Source organism: Mobula hypostoma (assembly GCF_963921235.1).
Source record: "Mobula hypostoma chromosome 16 unlocalized genomic scaffold, sMobHyp1.1 SUPER_16_unloc_2, whole genome shotgun sequence".
Classification (NCBI taxonomy): domain Eukaryota; kingdom Metazoa; phylum Chordata; class Chondrichthyes; order Myliobatiformes; family Myliobatidae; genus Mobula; species Mobula hypostoma.
This window is the reverse complement of record NW_026948150.1, coordinates 103,414-125,442: the sequence shown is the minus strand read 5'-3', so window position 1 is coordinate 125,442 and position 22,029 is coordinate 103,414. Positions and strand designations below refer to the sequence as shown.

At 43.7% G+C, this 22,029-nt stretch overlaps 1 protein-coding gene across 1 annotated transcript in view; it reads left to right on the top strand.

Moving 5' to 3' along the window:
- saraf (store-operated calcium entry-associated regulatory factor) overlaps positions 1–22,029 on the top strand; it is a 44,410-nt gene that overhangs the window by 8,453 nt on the left and 13,928 nt on the right. Inside the window, exons 2-4 of the mRNA XM_063039171.1 lie at positions 515–693; positions 1,543–1,939; positions 15,038–15,176. Of these exons, the coding sequence (XP_062895241.1) occupies positions 515–693; positions 1,543–1,939; positions 15,038–15,176 (715 nt within the window). The remainder of the gene's footprint in view (positions 1–514; positions 694–1,542; positions 1,940–15,037; positions 15,177–22,029) is intronic.

Genomic DNA, 22,029 nt, shown 5'->3' with positions numbered 1-22,029 from the left:
CTTCAAATTCCCTTGGACTATTTTTGACTACTCTCTCCCCTTTATTTATACCTTTCTCTCTTTTCTGAGAAGACAGACTATCCATTGGCATTTATTACGACCTCACTGACTCCAACAGTTACCTAGAATACATATCTTTCCAGCTTGTCTTTTATAAGAAACCCGTTTCTTTCTCTCAGATTCTGTCATCTGTTGTCAAGGTGAGGCTTTCCACTCCAGGACATTGAAGATTACCTCCTTTATCAGAAAATGGGTTTTTCCCAGCACTCTGATTGTTGGAGTCCTTGCAAACACCTCTGTACTCGTACTCCTGATCTTACCCCACCTTCCTGAGAAAGAACAGGGATTGAATTTCCCTGGTACTTGCCTTTCACTACGTCAGCCTATCAATCTCACCCTCCACCCCACCAATCCCTCCCTCTATTTCTCTCTGTGCCTTTCTCAACCCCCACCTCTCATCGTCAACTCACAAGGGAACTTAGGAATTAAATGGCAATATTTATCTTTTCCACAGAAAGGGTCCTCCTTCGAGAAGTCCAAGCTTTGACACTGTACAGCGGACGATATACAAGTGGCCGGAGAGCTAGCCCGGTGCCCCAGCTGCACTGTGTTGGCGGCACAGCTGGCTGCAATTCCTTTATTCCGCAGGTTGTGCAGTGTTATAATAAAGGCTGGGATGGCTATGATGTGCAGGTGGGTAAATGAATGGTATATACACACTTTGAACTATAACAGGAGACAGAATTGCCTGCTGCTGCAAAAATTTAGAGTATTAAGATGCTGGAGGAACCTAGCAGATCTGGCACAGATGAAGGATCTCGACTTGAGACCATAGCCAGCACCTTTTCCCCAGGGCACCACTGCTCAATACAAGAGGACATGGCTTTAAGGTAAGGGGTGGGAAGTTCAAGGGGGATACTAGAGGAAGGTTTTTTACTCAGAGACCGGTTGGTGCGTGGAATGCACTGCCTGAGCCAGTGGTGGAGGCAGATACACTAGTGAAGTTTAAGAGACTACTAGACAGGTATATGGAGAAATTTAAGGTCGGGGCTTATATGGGAGGCAGGGTTTGAGGGTCAGCACAACATTGTGGGCCGAAAGGCCTGTACTGTGCTGTACTATTCTATATTCTATAAGACGTTGCCGTTTTGTTTCCCTCCCTCCTGCTGAGTTCCTCCAGTGTCTTGCTTGTTACTGCAACTATTTCAGTGTAGTTTTCGAACCACTTGTTCTGAATATAGTAACCAAGCTACAGTTGTTCCTATAATATTTTGATCATGTCGAAGTAAAAAAATTATTGTGCAGATTCTTAGTTTAGAAAAGGTTTTTCAGAAATTTAAATTAATTTAAGTTGAGAAGTAGAGAAATCTATTAGAAATCTTCAATAGCAAGGAATAGATGTGTCCTCATTTGAGAAGATCTGCGAGAACAATGGTTCTGTGACTGACCTTATACTGCTGAAGAATCCACAAGTGGAGGTTTTAATTATTTATTTGTATGTATTTAAAAAAACCTAATTCTGTTTCTCCCTTTCCTACACAGTGGGAATGCAAGGCAGATATGGACATTGCTTACCGATTTGGAGCAGTTACAGTCAGTTGTGAAGGTTACAACTTCCCGGAAGATCCTTACATTTTGAGGGGATCTTGTGGTTTGGAATATGTTTTAGATCTTACTGAGGAAGGTCTTCATAGACCAAAAGCAAACTCTGGATTCAGTCATCAGTCGTCTAAGTATGAAAATCCCACGGTTTTCAGCAATTCATCCAATATTATAGTAATGCTTTTACTATTTGGCCTTGCCTATTTGATGTATATGACATGTTTGAGAATCCAACGGAATGGCAGCGAGTCTCGCCCACAATGTGATGAAGATTTTCACAGCACGGCAGGTCCTTCAGCATGGCCCCCACCTCCTGGCTTTAAACCAGCCTACACAGGTGAGTCTATTAGGATTCTTCAGTAAGATGCGATGAGGTGTACCAAGTAATGATGGTTTTATCATGTAAAATTGAGTAAGAGCATAAGAGATGGGAGCAGGAGTAGGTCACCTGGCCCATCAATCCTGCTTCGCCATTCAATAAGATCATGGCTGATCTGACCATGGACTCATCTCCACTTACCTGCCTTTTCCCCATAACCCTTAATTCTCCTCCTATGCAAAAATCTATCCAACCTTGTTAATATATTTACTGACGCTCCAATGCCTCATTGGGCAAGCAATTCCACAAATTCACCACTCTTTGGGAAAAGCAGTTCCTCCTCATCTCCATCCTAAATTTACTTTCCAATACTATCTGATGAATCAAGTCTTTCATTACTCATCCCTTTCCCCATACTATTTTTTTTTCTTTTTCTAGTACTTTGATTTGCATCCTGCGATAGATTTTATTTGCACCCCTCCGTAGGGTATTGCTATTTAATGACAGCTTAAACTTAATGTCTCCTAAACTGTTTCTTTTGTGATGATCAAGCATGTATACTTTCAACTATTGATCTTCATCTAAGAAAACTTTTCTTCTGTGTTTAATTAAAACTCTTCATAATTTTGATCTCCATTGACGTGCATTATGAATTTGCCAACATCGAGGAAATTTCTATCCTACAACACCTCAGCTACCCCTTTCTCTACAGCCAGCTTTCTGTAATTTACTATTGACCACTAGGAGTCCATGTGATAAATCAAATAATGAATTATTATAGAATTTATAGTTGAGCTTGGAGCGTGTTCCAGAACCTGCCACTTTATTGATATGTACTTTTACAGAATATTTCCAGAGCTGAACACAATTATCTTGGTATAATCTAACCAGTGTTTTATTGAGTTGCAACATCACCTTGCGACTCTTAACTCAATCCACCAACAGCCTGCACTATCCACAACTGTACTAACCTTTGTGCCATTTGTAAACATAGTAACCCATCCTTCCACTTCCTCCTCCAAGTCCATAAGACATAGCAGCAGGATTAGGCTATTTGGCCTATAAAGTCTGCTCCGCCATTCCATCATGGCTGGTTCTTTTTTTCCCCTCCTCAGCCCCACACCCTAGTCTTCTCCCTGTAATCTTTGATGCCATGACCAATCAAGAATCTATCAAACTCCACCTTGAACCCAACAACCTGGCCTCCACAGTTGCCTGTGGTAACAAATTCCCCAAATTCACCACCTTTGGCTGAAGAAATTTCTCTGCATCTTTGTTTGAAATGGATGCCCCTCTATTCTGAGGCTGTGCCCTCTTGTCCCAGACTCTCCCACCATGGGAAACATCCTTTCCACATCTACTCTGTCTCAGCCTTTCAACGTTTGAAACACTTCAATGAGATCCTCACACTCATCCTTCTAAATTCCAGCGAGTACAGGCTCAAAGCCATGAGATGTTCCTCAGTGTTAACCCTTTCATTTTCAGAATCATCCTTGTGAACCTCCTCTGAACCCTCTCCATTGCTAGCACACCTTTTCTTAGATGAGGAGCCCAAAACTGTTCACAATATTCAAGGTAAGGCCTCAGCAGTGCCTATCAAGCCTCAGTATCACTTCCCTGCTGTTATATGATAGACCTCTTGAAATGAATGCTGATATCGCATTTGCCTTCCGCACCACTGACTCAACCTGCAAGTTATTCTTTATGGTGTTCTGCACAAGGACAAGCCCTTTTGCATCTCAGATTTTTGGATTTTCTCCCCATTTAGAAAATAATCTACACATTTATTTCTTCTTCCAAAGTGCATGACCATGCATTTTCCAATATTGTATTTCAATTGTCCCTTTCTTGCCCATGCTTCTAATCTGTCTAAGTCCTTCTGCAGCCTTTCTGCTTCCTCAACAGTATCTGCCTCTCCACCAATCTTGGTATCACCTGCAAACTTGGTAACAAAGCTACCTTATCCATCATCTAAATCAATGATATACACCATAAAAAGAAGCAAACCCAACACCGACCCCTGCAGAAATCCTTCAGTCACTGGCAGCCAACCAGAAAAGGATCCTTTTATTTCCGCTTGCTGCCTCCTACCAATCAGCCAATGCTCTGACCATGTTAGTAACACCATGAGCTCTTAACGTGGTAAGCATCCTCATTTGTGGCACCTTGTCAAAGGCCGCCTGAAAGTCCAAATATACAACATTCACTGCATTCCCATTATCTATCCTACTTTTAATCTCTTCAAAGAATTCGAATGGACATCAGGCAAGATTTTCCCTTAAGGTAACCATACTGACTTTCTACTATCTTGTCCTGTGTCACCAAGTACTCCATGAACTCATCCTTAAGAATTGACTCCAACATCTTCCCAATCATTGAGGTCAGGCTAACTGGTCTATAATTTCCTTTCTATTGCCTCCCTCCTTTCTTAAAGAGTGGAATGACATTTGCAATTTTTCAGTCCTTTGGAACTATTGAAAGATCATTACTAATTTTGTTAAGCGGGAGGAGAGAGAGCAGCGCATCGCGCGTGCGCAGCTCTCCGGTGAAAAATGATATCATATCCGTTAAATAGGGGCCGTGGACAATTCTGATTTGATGGAGCCAGACGTGAAAGCACAGAGGAACATCTGGAGAAATTTCTGAAACGCCAGTTAGCTGCTGCTGTTACTGCGCAGTCGGGAATCTTTCGGAGGGAAGGCCTCAAAATCCCCGGCTTTGCCTGCTGTTGGCAACTGAGATTGAGTTCGAATCGTTCGGACAGAGATGGCGCTCAGTACTCGGTGTCAGAGAGCTGATCGGAGGCTCGAAGTTTTCGGACGACTCAGAGTCGGACTGTGGTCGGCATGGCAGGAAGAGTTTTTCTTCCTTCTTCCGTCTGCGTGAGATGTGGGACATTTGAGAGACTTTGAACTTTTTACTGTGCTCATGGGCTTCTTCATCAAGTTATGGTATTGTTGCACTGTTGTAACTATATGTTATAATTATGTGGTTTTGTTAGTTTTTTCAGTCTTGGTCTGTCCTGTGTTTTGTGATATTACACCGGAGGAAATATTGTATCAGTTCTTGATGCATGTATTACTAAATGACAGTAAAAGAGGACTGCGTGTCTTCATAATCTAATGCCTCCACAAGCTCTACCTCTTTCAGAACCCTAGGGTGCAGTTCATCTGGTCATGAAGGGAGAAGATGAAATATGAAAGCAAGCTAGCAAATAATGTCAAACTGGATAGTAAAGTTTTTTTAAAGTATGTTAAAAGGGAAATGAGAGTGGATATAGGACTGCTAGAAAATGAGGCAGGAGAAATAATGACGGAACAAGGAGATGGCTGATGAACTAAATGAGTATTTTGCATCAGTCTTCATTGTGGAAGGCACGAGCAGTATGCCTTACATTGTAGTGTGTGAAGAAAGAGAAGTGGGTGCAGTTACTGTTACAAGACAGAAGGTGCTCAAAAAGCTGAAAGACCTAAAGGTACATAACTCACCCAGACCTGATGAGTTGCACCCTGGGTTTTGAAAGAGGTAGCGTTAGAGATTTTGGTGGCACTAGAAATGATCTTTTAAAGATATATATAGATTTAAAGATAGATTTAAATATATATATTTATTATTTAGATGATGGAATAGATGGCTTTGTTGCCAAGTTTGCAAATGATTCAAAGATTGGTGGAGGGGCAGGTAGTGTTGAGGAAAAAAGTAGGATGCAGAAGGACTTAGTCAGTTTAGGAGAACGGGCAAGAAATTGCCAAACGAAATACAATGTTGGAAAATGCATGGTTATGCACTTTGGTAGTAGAAATAAATGTGCGGACTATTTTGTAAATGGGGAGAAAATCCAGGAATCTGAGATGCAGAGGGTCTTGGGAGTCCTTGTACAGAACACCCTGAAAGTTAACTTGCAGGTTTAGTTGGTGGTGAGGAAGGCAAATGTCATGTTAGCATTCATTTCAAGAGGTCTAGAATACAAGAGCAAGGATGTGATGCTGAGGCTTTATAAGGCACTGGTAAGGCCTCACCTTGAGTATTGTGAACAGTTTTGGGCCCCTCATCTTAAGCACCTTTAAGTCTTTCAGCTTTTTGAACATCATCTCCCTTGTAAATAGTAGCTGCACTCGCTTCTCTCCCCTCACACATTAACACACTTGGGACACTGCTGGTGACTTCCACAGTGAATACTGATGCAAAATACTCATTTAGTTCATCTGCCATCTCCTTGTCCCCCATTATTTCTCTGGTCTCATTTTCTAGTGCTCCTATATCCACTCTTATCTCTTTTTTATATACTTGAAAAAGCTTTTTTATCCCCCTGATTTTGTTTGCCAGCTTGCTTTCATATTTCATCTTTTCCCTCTGAATGATTCTTTAAGTTCGTTTCTAGGTTTTTAAAAGCTTCTGAATCCTCTATCTTCCTGCTACGTTTTGCTTTGTTGTATGCTCTCTCTTTTGCTTATACATTAGCTTTGACTTCCCTTGTTGGCCACAGTTGTACTGTCTTGCTATTTGAGTATTTGTTGTTGGAATACATCTATCCTGCACCACCTTCATTTTTCCCAGAAACTCAAGCGATTGTTGCTTTGCTGTCATCCCTGCCAGCATCTCCTTCCAATTTACTTTGACCATCTCCTCTCTCATACCACTGTAATTTCCTTTACTCCGCTGAAATACTTCTATGTCAGACTTTACTTTCTCCCTATCAAATTTCAAGTTGAACACAATCATATTGTGATCACTGGCTCTTAAATGTTCCTTTACCTTAAGCTCCCTAATCGCCTCTGGCTCATTATGTAACACCCCATCTAGCATAGCTGATACCCTAGTAGGCTTAATGACAAGCTGCTCTAAAAAGCCATCTCATAGGTATTCAACAAATTCACTCTCTTGAGATCCGTTACCAAACTGATTTTCCCAATCGACCTCAATGTTAAAATCTCCCATTGACTATCATAACATTGCCCTTTTGACACACCTTTTCTATCTCCCGTTGTAATCTGTAGTCAACATCCAGCTACTGTTTGGAGGCCAATATATACAATGGCATGCAAAAGTTTGAGCACTCCTGGTCAAAATTTCTGTTACTGTGAATAGCTAAGTGAGTAAAAGATGACCTGATTTCCAAAGGGCATAAAGTTACAGATGACACATTTCTTTAATATTTTAAGCAAGAAAACTTTTTTATTTCCATCTTTTACAGTTTCAAAATAACAAAAAAGGAAAAGGGCCCGAAGCAAAAGTTTTGGCACCCTATATGGCAGTACTTAGTAACACCCCCTTTGGCAAGTATCACAGCTTGTAAACGCTTTCTTTAGCCAGCTAAGATTCTTGTTTGGAGGATTTTCGCCTATTCTTCCTTGCAAAAGGCTTCTAGTTCTGTGAGATTCTTGGGCATGCACTGCTCTTTTGAGGTCTCTCCACAGATTTTCGATAATGTTTAGGTCAGGGGACTGTGAGGGCCATGGCAAAACCTTCAGTTTGCGCCTCTTGACGTAGTCCATTGTGGATTTTGAGACGTGTTTAGGATCATTATCCCGTTGTAGAAGCTATCCTCTTTTCATCTTCAGCTTTTTTACAGAGGGTGTGATGTTTGCTTCCAGAATTTGCTGGTATTTAATTGAATTTATTCTTCACTCTACCAGTGAAATGTTCCCCGTGCCACTGGCTGCAACACAAGCCCAAAGCATGATCGATCCACCCCCGTGCTTAACAGTTGGGGAGGTGTTCTTTTCATGAAATACTGCACCCTTTTTTCTCCAAACATACAGCTCATTACTGTCAAAAAGTTCTATTTTAACTTCATCAGTCCACAGGACTTGTTTTCCAAAATGCGTCAGGCTTGTTTAGATGTTCCTTTGCAAACTTCTGACGCTGAATTTTGTGGTGAGGACGCAGGGAAGGTTTTCTTCTGATGACTCTTCCATGAAGGTCATATTTGTGCAGGTGTCGCTGCACAGTAGAACAGTGCACCACCACTCCAGAGTCTGCTAAATCTCCCTGAAGGTCTTTTGCAGTCAAATGGGGGTTTTGATTTGCCTCTCTTGCAATCCTCGGGCAGTGAAGCGCAGAAGATTTAAAAGGACAGAAATCCTGCTTCGGGTTTAATTCAAAGAAGGAAGTCTGAGAATCGGAGCGGGAGTGCAGAGGAAGCCATTTTTGAATTTTTCGGGTTTTTTTTCCATTGGCGTTCAGAGAGGCAGGACTGCGCAGGCGTGTGACGGGCAGTGAAGCGCGGAAGATTTAAAAGAAACAGAGCCTCATACAGCCGGCAGCGTAGTTTGCGGGCGGCGGAGTGAACCGGGAGCAGAGTGAAGGCTCAAGGGCTTCGGCTCAATGGGTTTAGGTGGAAATGGGCGAGGCGAGGAAGGTTTAGTATTCATTTTTTGTTGTTATTTGAGGAGGGGTCAGTATGAGTGTGAGGGCAGTTTGTTGTTCTTGGTGCCGGATGTGGGAGGCCCTGGAGTCTCCAAGCCTCCCGAACGTCCACATCTGCACCAGCTGCGCCGAGATGCAGCTCCTAAGGGACTGCATTAGGGAACTGGAGCTGCAGCTCGATGACCTTCGTCTGGTCAGGGAGAGTGAGGAGTTGATAGAGAGGAGTTTCAGGCAGGTGATCACACCGGGGCTACGGGAGGCAGACGAGTGGGTCACGGTTAGGAGGGGGAAGGAGAAGAGTCAGGTAATACAGAGTACCCCGGTGGCTGTACCCCTTGACAATAGGTACTCCTGTTTGAGTACTGTTGGGGGGCACAGTTTACCTGGAGGAAGCAACAGTGGCCGTGCCTCCGGCACAGAGTCCGGCCCTGTAGCTCAGAAGGGTAGGGAAAGGAAGAGGAGGGCAGTTGTGATAGGGGACTCAATAGTAAGGGAGTCAGATAGGTGATTCTGTGGACGCAGTCCAGAGACCCAGATGGTAGTTTGCCTCCCTGGTGCCAGGGTTCGGGATATTTCTGATTGTGTCCAAGATATCCTGAAGTGGGAGGGTGAGGAGCCAGAGATCGTGGTACATATAGGTACCAATGACATAGGTAGGGAAAGGGAAGAGGTCCTGAGAGGAGAACATAGGGAGTTAGGAAGGGAGTTGAGAAAAAGGACCGCAAAGGTAGTAATCTCGGGATTACTGCCTGTGCCACACGACAGTGAGAATAGGAATGCAATGAGGTGGAGGTTAAATGCGTGGCTGAGGGATTGGAGCAGGGGGCAGGGATTCAAGTTTTTGAATCATTGGGACGTATATTGGCACAGGCATGACCTGTACAAAAAGGACGGGTTACACTTGAATCCTAGGGGGCCCAATATCCTGGTGGGGAGATTTGCGAGGGCTACTGAGGTGACTTTAAGTTAGAATGGTTGGGGGGAGGGAATCAAATTAAAGAGACTAAGAGGAGGTTAATTCACAACAAGTGCAGAGAGACAGAGGGGTGTAAAATGAGGGTAGAAGCAAAAAGTAGTAAGATGAAAAGTAAAAGTGGCAGGCCGGCAAATCCAGGGCAAAAATCAAAAAGGGCCACTTTTCAACATAATTGTAAAAGGGCTAAGATTGTTGTAAAAGCGAACCTGAAGGCTTTGTGTGTCAATGCAAGGAGCATTCGTAACAAGGTGGATGAATTAAGAGTGCAGATTGTTATTAATGAATATGATATAGTTGGGATCACAGAGACATGACTCCAGGGTGACCAGGGATGGAAGCTCAACATTCAGGGATATTCAATATTCAGGAGGGATAGCCATGAAAGAAAAGGAGGTGGGGTAGCATTGCTGGTTAGAAAGGAGATCAACACAATAGAAAGGAAGGACATTAGCGAGGAGGATGTGGAATCGATATGGGTAGAGCTGCATAACACTAAGGGGCAGAAAACGCTGGTGGGAGTTGTGTACAGGCCACCTAACAGTAGTAGTGAGGTCGGAGATGGTATTAAACAGGAAATTAGAAATGTGTGCAATAAAGGAACAGCAATTATAATGGGTGACTTCAATCTACATATGGATTGGGTGAACCAAATTGGTAAGGGTGCTGAGGAAGAGGATTTCTTGGAATGTATGCGGGATGGTTTTTTGAACCAACATGTCGAGGAACCAACCAGAGAGCAGGCTATGCTAGACTGGGTATTGAGCAATGAGGAAGGATTAACTAGCAATCTTGTCATGAGAGGCCCCTTGGGTAAGAGTGACCATAATATCGTGGAATTCTTTATTAAGATGGAGAGTGACATAGTTAATTCAGAAACAAAGGTTCTGAACTTAAAGAGGGGTAACTTTGAAGGTATGAGACGTGAATTAGCTAAGATAGACTGGCAAATGACACTTAAAGGGTTGACGGTGGATATGCAATGGCAAGCATTTAAAGATCGCATGGATGAACTACAACAATTGTTCATCCCAGTTTGGCAAAAGAATAAACCAGGGAAGGTAGTGCACCCATGGCTGACGAGAGAAATTAGGGATAGTATCAATTCCAAAGAAGAAGCATACAAATTAGCCAGAAAAAGTGGCTCACCTGAGGACTGGGAGAAAATCAGAGTCCAGCAGACGAGGACAAAGGGCTTAATTAGGAAAGGGAAAAAAGATTATGAGAGAAAACTGGCAGGGAACATAAAAACTGACTGTAAAAGCTTTTATAGATATGTGAAAAGAAAAAGATTGGTTAAGACAAATGTAGGTCCCCTACAGACAGAAACAGGTGAATTGATTATGGGGAGCAAGGACATGGCAGACCAATTGAATAACTACTTTGGTTCTGTCTTCACTAAGGAGGACATAAATAATCTTCCGGAAATAGTAGGAGACAGAGGGTCCAATGAGATGGAGGAACTGAGGGAAGTACATGTTAGTAGGGAAGTGGTGTTAGGTAAATTGAAGGGATTAAAGGCAGATAAATCCCCAGGGCCAGATGGCCTGCATCCCAGAGTGCTTAAGGAAGTAGCCTAAGAAATAGTGGATGCATTAGTGATAATTTTTCAAAACTCTTTCGATTCTGGACTAGTTCCTGAGGATTGGAGGGTGGCTAATGTAACCCCACTTTTTAAGAAAGGAGGGAGAGAGAAACCGGGAAATTAGAGACCGGTTAGCCTGACATCGGTGGTGGGGAAAATGCTAGTCAGTTATCAAAGATGTGATAACAGCACATTTGGAAAGCGGTGAAATCATCGGACAAAGTCAGCATGGATTTGTGAAAGGAAAATCATGTCTGACAAATCTCATAGAATTTTTTGAGGATGTAACTAGTAGAGTGGATAGGGGAGAACCAGTGGATGTGGTATATTTGGATTTTCAAAAGGCTTTTGACAAGGTCCCACACAGGAGATTAGTGTGCAAACTTCAAGCACACGGTATTGGGGGTAAGGTATTGATATGGATAGAGAATTGGTTGGCAGACAGGAAGCAAAGAGTGGGAATAAATGGGACCTTTTCAGAATGGCAGGCAGTGACTAGTGGGGTACCGCAAGGCTCAGTGCTGGGACCCCAGTTGTTTACAATATATATTAATGACTTGGATGAGGGAATTAAATGCAGCATCTCCAAGTTTGCGGATGACATGAAGCTGGGCGGCAGTGTTTGCTGTGAGGAGGATGCTAAGAGGATGCAGGGTGACTTGGATGGGTTAGGTGAGTGGGCAAATTCATGGCAGATGCAATTTAATGTGGATAAATGTGAGATTATCCACTTTGGTGGCAAAAAACAGGAAAACAGATTATTATCTGAACGGCGGCCGATTAGGAAAAGGGGAGGTGCAACGAGACCTGGGTGTCATTATACACCAGTCGTTGAAAGTGGGCATGCAGGTACAGCAGGCGGTGAAAAAGACGAATGGTATGCTGGCATTCATAGCAAGAGGATTCGAGTACAGGAGCAGGGAGGTACTACTGCAGTTGTACAAGGCCTTGGTGAGACCACACCTGGAGTATTGTCTGCAGTTTTGGTCCCCTAATCTGAGGAAAGACATTCTTGCTGTAGAGGGAGTACAAAGAAGGTTCACCAGATTGATTCCTGGGATGGCAGGTCTTTCATATGATGAAAGACTGGATCGACTAGGCTTATACTCGTTGGAATTTAGAAGATTGAGGGGGGATCTTATTGAAACATATAAAATCCTAAAGGGATTGGACGGGCTAGATGCAGGAAGATTGCTCCCGATGTTGGGGAAGTCCAGAACGAGGGGTCACAGTTTGAGGATAAAGGGGAAGCCCTTTCGGACCGAGATTAGGAAAAACTTCTTCACACAGAGAGTGGTGAATCTGTGGAATTCTCACCCACAGGAAACAGTTGAGGCCAGTTCATTGGCTATATTTAAGAGGGAGTTAGATATGGCCCTTGTGGCTAAAGGGATCAGGGGGTATGGAGGGAAGGCTGGTACAGGGTTCTGAGTTGGATTATCAGCCATGATCGTACGGAATGGTGGTGCCTGCTCGAAGGGCCGAATGGCCTACTCCTGCACCTATTTTCTATGTTTCTATCCTACGAGCAGTTCTCTGGGAGAGTTTTCTTGGTCTTCCAGACCTCAACTTGACCTCCACTGCCCCCGTTAACTGCCACTTCTTAATTACTTTGCGAACTGAGCAAACGGCTACCTGAAAACTCTTTGCTATCTTCTTATAGCCTTCTCCTGCTTTGTGGGCATCATTTATTTTAATTTTCAGAGTGCTAGGTAGCTGCTTAGAGGAGCCCATGGCTGCTGGTTGTTGGGACAAGGTTTGAGGAGTCAGGGTACTTATGAAGCTTTGAAATTTGCATTACCTGGCCTTTCCTAACGATGACTGTGAACAAGCCATAGCCCTAACAATCTAATTAAGGTCTGAGACCTTGGTAACAGTTATCTGAGAGTTCAAATCTCTTGGGGTGCCCAAACTTTTGCATGGTGCTCCTTTCCTTTTTTTCACTCTAAAATTGTACAAAACAAAAATAATACACTAATCTTGCTTAAAGTGTTGAAAAGAATGCTTCATCTTTAACTTTATGACTTTTGGAGATCAGTTCATCTTCTACTCACTTGATTTCACAGTAACAGAAATTTTGACCAGGGGTGCCCAAACTTTTGCTTGTGGCTGTAACTGCCAAGAAGGTCCTTTTACCCTTGCAGTTTCTTAACTCAACCCACAACGATTCAGGATTCAACATCTTCTGATCCCATGTCACATCTTTCTGATGACTTGATGCCATTCTGTACCAGCAGAGCCACATCACTCCCTCTGCTTACCTTCCTATCCCTCCGATACAACGTGTAACCTTGGCCATTCAGCTTCCTTCAGCCATGATTCAGTGATGGCCACATTATCATACCCGACAATCTCTAAAAGTGCAACAAGATCATCCTCCTTTTTTCCTATACTCTTTGCATTGAAATATAATACTTTTGAGTACTGTATTTGCTACTTTTTTGATTCTACATCCCTTATGAACTGATAATTGTCCTGCTAGTTAGTATTTTGTCCTATCATCTGCCTGCCCTTCCTGACAGTCTTACCCGCACGCTATCTTTTCTTTTTGCCATATGTCTTATCCTGAGTCCTTTCACTCCAGTTTCCACCCCCTTGCCAAATTAGTTGAAGCCCTCCCCAATAATGCTAACAAGCCAAAATGTCATTTATAAAAATCACAAAGAGAAAGAGTCCCAGAACGCCATTGGTCACTGACTTCTAGGCAGAAGACCTTCCATCTACAACCACGCTTCATGGCCAAGTCAATTGTATTTATTTAGCGATACAGTGTGGAGGAGACCCTTCCAGCCCATCAAACCGCACCACCCTAACACTACCCGACACCTCAGATTTAACCCGAACCTAATCACAGAAAAACTTACAATGACCAGTTAGCCGACCCAGTACGTCTCTGGATGGTGGGAGGAAACTGGAATACCCATGCATTCCATGGGGCTATGTACAGAGACTCCTTACTGACAGTGCTGGGACTGAACTCTTAACACTGATTCCTCGAGCTGTTAACCACTACTCCACCATGGCGCCCATTTTGAATTCACATAGCTTGGTTTTCTTAGATGCCTCCTGATTTTCTGTACGAGTCTGCCATGGGAAGTTTTGTCAAATGCTTTACTAAATCCATATATCTATTACTCTGTCTTCATTGATATGTTCTGTCATTTCCTCAAAGAAGTGAATTGAGATTGTGAGGCATGACCTGCCCCTCACATAGTTCGAAACAGAAAACAGAAAAAAAATGAGAAAACGCTTGGAAACATTAAGCTGATCAATTTCAGCATTTTCTGCTTCTCATATTTCCAGCATCAGCAGTTCTCTCCCCCACCCAATGTCTGGTCTTTTCAGAATATGGTGACCACAATGTGTACCCTGTAAGGCTGGATCAATACTTTCTGTAAAAGCTGAATCAGTTCCTGAGATAACTGCTCAGATCTTTCAATTGCTGTCCATTTGGTGCTGTTCACTGCAGTTGCAAACACTGCTAATAATCTGGGTAACTCAAAATATATACATGGTATCCATTGGTCACATTAAATGTTGTCATATCTATTCCCACCATCCACTCAAGGTGCAAGAATGGTGAATAGGGGAGTGAGGGGGCTTTGGAGGCAATGTAGAGAAGGAGAAAGCCAACTGCTGGAGTTGATTGAAATCCTACTACGTCTACTTCTCCTTCCCCACCTTACAATGCACATGTGTGCACTCACGTTGGAGAGAGGAGTGACCCGTGGTGTTAATCAATTCCAGGGTGCTTTTGTGGATACTTTCTCCTGGTTTGATGCACCTTATTGAATGGTCTGTTCCGAATCCTTTATAATGTTGTCTAATAATCCCTTATGCAATTCCCAAGTTCTGAGAAGTGCAATTTGCATTTGGAGGAAAGTTCAGAGGTTGATAATTTTATTGTTTGTGACGTGGTAAATATGATGTAATGAACTTCATAAATTTTTGATTCAATTCTGTCTTTGTCTATATCATTTGAAAGTTTTATTTATTTTATTATTTTAAGTTTGCCAACCTGAAATCTGTATTTTTAAAATGATTTACTGAGGTTTAGTTTAGATTTACAATGGAAATTGTGATCACTAATTACTAGACATTTCTTGACTTTTCACTTAAGCTTTATTATAGACTTGGAGCATATCCAATGTTGCTTCACTTTTTTAAAATTCTCTTTATCTATTTTCAGGGGGCACAACAAACGATGGCTTTTACAGCAAGGCCAATCAGGGCTTTGGTGGGTATCAAGCAGACCGTAGCTCAGGACCAGGATTTTGGACTGGAGTGGGTGCTGGTGGTTTACTTGGGTACTTGTTTGGTAACAGAAGGTATGTCTTTGTAGTTCTAATGTAGCAGGTTAGCACAGTTGTTAAAATAGCATCCTGTAATGTGATAATTTTACTTTTGTCATAGACTAAGTATTATTAGTTTAGAATATGGATTCAACTTAATCTCTATAAAGATACTGTTGTGAAGATGGGCTCTTCATTGGCACTTTAGATGGGAACTGGTTAAAACAATGAAAGTAGTGTCTGCAGCTGAAAGTTGAAAAGCTCAAACGAATAAAAAGAGGGGTAGCTGAAACGGAGCGGCCAGTGAGTGGGTGAGCTTTGAGGCTTTGGCTCAAGAGGTTTTGGCAGTTGGATTGTGCAGTCAAGTGGGTCAAGATTTGAATAGCTCAGACTCAGCAGAAAGCAGCTGATTGGGGAATCGAAAATTGAAATGCTCAAACAAATAAAAAGAGGGGTAGCTCAAGCAGGGCGGCCAGTGAAGGAGTGGACCTTTGAGGCTTTGGCAAGAAGAGGCGGAGGATGAGCTTGCTCCCAGTGAGGTAAGGCCGGGTAAGTTTTTAAAATTAATTTAATTAACTTAGGAGTAGGTAATGGAGGCAGCAGTTAGGGCAGTCCAGTGCCCTGTATGCAGTCTGTGGGAAGTCAGGGACAGCACAATCGTCCCTGATGACTACACCTGTAAAAGGTGCATCCAACTGCAGCTCCTGACAAACCGAGTTAGGGAGCTGGAGCTGGATGAACTTCGGATCATTTGGGAGGCAGAAGCCGTAATAGATTGAGTTTCGGGGAGACAGTCACCCCTGAAAGTCAGGAGACAGGTAACTGGGTGACTGTCAGGAGAGGGAAGGGGAATAGACAGAAAGAACAGAGCACTCTGTGGCCGTTCCCATCAACAATAAGTATACTGTTGGTGGGGACGACATACCAGGGACAGTTGTGGTGGTTGCGTTTCTGACACCAAGACTGGACCCTCAGCTCAGAAGGGAAGGAGGGAAAAGAGAGCAGTAGTGATAGGGGATTCGATAGGGGAGACAGATAAGAGGTTCTGTGGGAGAGATTGAGAATCGCGGATGTTCTGTTGCCTCCCTGGTGTCAGGGTCCACGATATCTCGGATCGAGTTCTCGGTATTCTCAGGAGAGAGGGTGAGCAGCCAGATGTTGTGGTCCACATGGGGACCAATGACATAGATAGGAGTAGGGATGAGGTCCTGAAGAAGGAATATAGGAGTTAGGAAAGAAGTTAAAAAGCAGGACCTCAGGGGTGGTAATCTCGGGATTGCTGCCTGTGCCACGAGACAGAGGGGGTAGGAACAGGAAGTTATGGCAGATGAATGCGTGGCTGAAGATTTGGTACAGGGGGCAGGGGTTCAGATTTCTGGATCATTGGGATCTCTTCTGGGAAAGGTCTGGCCTGTACAAAAAGGATGGGCTGCACCTGAACTGAAAAGGGACCAATATCTTGGTGGGCAGGTTTGCTAGAGCTGTTGGGGAGGGTTTAAACTAGGTTGGCAGGGGGTGGGAATCAGAATGTGAGTGCAGAGATTAGGGTAGAAGGACAAGGGCATGATGCTATGTGTTCTGAATTGGTGAGGAAGGACAGGCAGGTGACAAAACATAAATGTAGCCAGTTAGAGGGGTTGAAATGTGTCTATTTCAACGCTAGGAGGTTAGGGATAAAGGGGATGAACTTAGAGCATGGATCAGTATGTGGATCTACGGTGTTGTGACCATTACTGAAACTTGGCTGGAGGAAGGGCAAGATTTGCTGATGCAGGTACTGGGGTTTAGGTGTTTTAAAAGGAGTAGGATGGGAGGTAGAAAAGGGGGGGCAGGGAGTAGCATCACTGGTCAGGGATAGTATCACAGCCATAGAAAGGGAGGACGCTGCAGAGGGACCGTCCACTGAGTCGGTGTGAGTGGAAGTCAGAAATAGGAAAGGATCAATCACTGTGCTGGGAGTAGTCTGTAGGCCCCCAAATAGCCCTCGAGACACGGAGGAGCAGATAAGCAGGCAGATTTTAGAATGGTGCAGGAAATACAGGGTTGTAGTTATGGGTGATTTCAACTTTCCTCATATTGACTGGCACCTCCTGACTGCAAGGGGGATAGATGGGACTGAATTTGTCAGGTGTGTTCAAGAAGGATTCTTGACACAGTATGTGGACCAACCGACGAGAGGAGAGGCCATTCTGGATCTAGTTCTGGGTAATGAACCTGGTCAGGTGGCAGACCTCTTGGTGGGGGAGCATTTTGGTGAAGTGACCACAACTCCCTTAGCTTCAGCATAGCTATGGAAAAGGATGAAAACAGACAAAATGGGAAAGTGCTTAACTGGGGAAGGGCTAACTATGAAGGGATGAGGCAGGAACTAGCGAGAGTAAATTGGGAACACATTCAAGGGTGAAAGCACAGAAGTAATGTGGAGGAAGTTTAGTGACCACTTGTGCTGGGTTCAGGATAGGTTTGTCCCACTGAGACAAGATAGAAATGGTAGGAAAAGGGAACCGCGGCTGACAAAACATGTGAAGCAATTCGTCAAGAGGAAGAAGGAAGCATATGTTAGATATAGGAAGCAGGAGGGGCTCATGAGAAATATAGGGTAACCAGGAAGGAGCTTAAGAAAGGACTTGGGAGAGCTCAAAGGGAGCATGAGAAGGCCTTGGCAAGTAGGATTAAGGAGAACCCCAAGGTGTTCTATGCGTATGTGAAGAGCAGAAGAATGACAAGAATGAAGGTGGGGCTGCGAAAGGATAAAGAAAGCGACATGTGCCTGGAGGTGGAGGAGGATGGGGAGGTCCTAAATGAATACTTCGCTTCAGTATTCACAAGTGAAAAGGACCTTGATCAGGGTGAGGTCGAAATAGAACAGGCCTGTGTGCTGGACAATGTGGAGATTAAGGAAGAAGTACTGTTGGATCATCTTAACTTCTCATTGGAGAAGGAAGTCTGAGAATCGGAGCGGGAGTGCCTTTTTTGAATTTTTCGGGTTTTTTTCATCGGCGTTCAGAGAGGCAAGATTGCGCAGGTGTGTGAGAAACATAGAAACATAGAAAATAGGTGCAGGAGTAGGCCATTTGGCCCTTTGAGCCTGCACCGCCATTTATTATGATCATGGCTGATCATCCAACTCAGAACCCCGCCCCAGCCTTCCCTCCGTACTCCCTGACCCCCATAGCCACAAGGGCCATATCTAACTCCCTCTTAAATATAGCCAATGAACTGGCCTCAACAGTTTCCTGTGGCAGAGAATTCCACAGATTCACCACTCTCTGTGTGAAGAAGTTTTTCCTAATCTCGGTCCTAAAAGGCTTCCCCTCTATCCTCAAACTGTGACCCCTCGTTCTGGACTTCCCCAACATCGGGAACAATCTTCCTGCATCTAACCTGTCCAATCCCTTTAGGATCTTGTACGTTTCAATCAGATCCCCCCTCAATCTTCTAAATTCCAACGAGTACAAGCCCAGTTCATCCAGTCTTGCTTCATATGAAAGTCCTGCCATCCCAGGAATCAATCTGGTGAACCTTCTTTGTACTCCCTCTATGGCAAAGATGTCCTTCCTCAGATTAGGGGACCAAAACTGCACACAATACTCCAGGTGTGGTCTCACCAAGGCCTTGTACAACTGCAGTAGTACCTCCCTGCTCCTGTACTCGAATCCTCTCGCTATAAATGCCAGCATACCATTCGCCTTTTTCACCGCCTGCTGTACCTGCATGCCCACTTTCAATGACTGGTGTATAATGACACCCAGGTCTCGTTGCACCTCTCCTTTTCCTAATCGGCCACCATTCAGATAATAATCTGTTTTCCTATTTTTGCCACCAAAGTGGATAACTTCACATTTATCCACATTAAATTGCATCTGCCATGAGTTTGCCCACTCACCCAACCTATCCAAGTCACCCTGCATCCTCTTAGCATCCTCCTCACTGCTAACACTGCCACCCAGCTTCGTGTCATCCGCAAACTTGGAGATGCTGCATTTAATTCCCTCATCCAAGTCATTAATATATATTGTAAACAACTGGGGTCCCAGCACTGAGCCTTGCGCTACCCCACTAGTCACCGCCTGCCATTCTGAAAAGATCCCATTTATTCCCACTCTTTGCTTCCTGTCTGCTAACCAATTCTCCACCCACACCAATACCTTACCCCCAATACCGTGTGCTTTAAGTTTCCACACTAATCTCCTGTGTGGGACCTTGTCAAAAGCCTTTTGAAAATCCAAATATACCACATCCACTGGTTCTCCCCTATCCACTCTACTAGTTACATCCTCAAAAAATTATGAGATTCGTCAGACATGATTTTCCTTTCACAAATCCATGCTGACTTTGTCCGATCATTTCACCGCTTTCCAAATGTGCTGTTATCACATCCTTGATAACTGACTCCAGCAGTTTCTCCACTACCGACGTTAGGCTAACCGGTCTATAATTCCCCGGTTTCTCTCTCCCTCCTTTTTTAAAAAGTGGGGTTACATTAGCCACCCTCCAATCCTCAGGAACTAGTCCAGAATCTAACGAGTTTTGAAAAATTATCACTAATGCATCCACTATTTCTTGGGCTACTTCCTTAAGCACTCTAGGATGCAGACCATCTGGCCCTGGGGATTTATCTGCCTTCAATCCCTTCAATTTACCTAACACCACTTCCCTACTAACATGTATTTCACTCAGTTCCTCCATCTCACTGGGCCCTCTGTCCCTTACTATTTCTGGAAGATCATTTATGTCCTCCTTAGTGAAGACAGAACCAAAGTAATTATTCAGTTGGTCTGCCATGTCCTTGCTCCCCATAATCAATTCACCTGTTTCTGTCTGCAGGGGATCTACATTTGTCTTTACCAGTCTTTTCCTTTTTACATATCTATAAAAGCTTTTACAGTCCGTTTTTATGTTCCCTGCCAGTTTTCTCTCATAATCTTTTTTCTCCTTCCTAATTAAGCCCTTTGTCCTCCTCTGCTGAACTCTGAATTTCTCCCAGTCCTCAGGTGAGCCACTTTCTCTGGCTAAATTGTATGCTTCTTCTTTGGAATTGATACTATCCCTAATTTCTCTTGTCAGCCACGGGTGCACTACCTTCCTTGATTTATTCTTTTGCCAAACTGGGATGAACAATTGTTGTAGTTCATCCATGCAACCTTTAAATGCTTGCCATTGCATATCCACCGTCAATCCTTTAAGTGTCATTTGCCAGTCTATCTTAGCTAATTCACGTCTCATACCTTCAAAGTTACCCCTCTTTAAGTTCAGAACCTTTGTTTCTGAATTAACTATGTCACTCTCCATATTAATGAAGAATTCCACCATATTATGGTCACTCTTACCCAAGGGGCCTCTCACGACAAGATCGCTAATTAACCCTTCCTCATTGCTCAAAACCCAGTCCAGAATAGCCTGCTCTCTGGTTGGTTCCTCGACATGTTGGTTCAAAAAACCATCCCGCATACATTCCAAGAAATCCTCTTCCTCAGCACCTTTACCAATTTGGTTCACCCAGTCTACATGTAGATTGAAGTCACCCATTATAACTGCTGTTCCTTTATTGCACACATTTCTAATTTCCTGTTTAATACCATCTCCGACCTCACTACTACTGTCAGGTGGCCTGTACACAACCCCCACCAGCGTCTTCTGCCCCTTAGTGTTACGCAGCTCTACCCATATCGATTCCATATCCTCCGGCTTATGTCCTTCCTTTCTATTGCGTTAATCTCTTCTTTAACCAGCAACACCACCCCACCTCCCCTTCCTTCATGTCTATCCCTCCTGAATATTGAATATCCCTGAACGTTGAGCTCCCATCCCTGGTCACCCTGGAGCCATGTCTCTGTGATCCCAACTATATCATAATCATTAATAACAATCTGCACTTTCAATTCATCCACCTTATTACGAATGCTCCCTGCATTGACACATAAAGCCTTCAGGCGCTCTTTTACAACTCTCTTAGCCCTTATACAATTATGTTGAAAAGCGGCCCTTTTTAATGCTTGCCCTGGATTTGTCGGCCTGCCACTTTTACTTTTCTCCTTTGTACTTTTTGCTTCTACCCTCACTTTACACCCCTCTGTCTCTCTGCACTGGTTCCCATCCCTCTGTTGTGAGGTCAGGGACTGAAGCGTATAAGATTTAAAAGGAACAATCTCTTTAAGATTGGAGGAGTTGTGGATGGAGCTGTAGATTGTCGAAGGTTACAGGAGGATATAGACAGGATGCAGAGTTGGGCCGAAAAGTGGCAAATGGAGTTCAATCTGGATAAGTGTGAGGTGATGCATTTTGGAAGGACAAACCAGAAGGCTGAGTACATGGTTAATGGTCGGTTACTTAAGAGTGTGGATGAACAGAGGGAACTTGGGGTTCAAATCCACGCATCCCTCAAGGTTGCTGCACAGGTTGATAGGGTAGTTAAGGCCTATGGGATGCTAGGCTTCATTAATCGGGGGATTGAGTTCAAGAGTAGAGAGGTCATGTTGCAACTCTACAAATCTCTGGTGAGGCCATACTTAGAGTATTGTGTTCAGTTCTGGTCACCTCATTATAGGAAGGATGTAGAAGCTATGGAGAGGGTGCAGAGGAGATTTACCAGGATGTTGCCTGGATTGGAAAGCAAGTCTTATGAGGCAAGGTTAGCAGAGCTGGGACTTTTCTCTTTGGAGCTTAGAAGGATGAGAGGGAACTTGATAGAGGTCTACAAGATTATGAGAGGCATAGATAGAAGAAGGAAGAAGAAGGAAGTCAAGAATGAAGGTGGGGCTGCTAAAGGATAAAGAAGGCAACGTGCCTGGAGGCGGAGGAGATTGGGGAGGTCCTAAATGAATACTTTGCTTCAATATTCACAAGTGAAAAGCATCTTGATCAGTGTGAGGTCGAAATAGAACAGGCC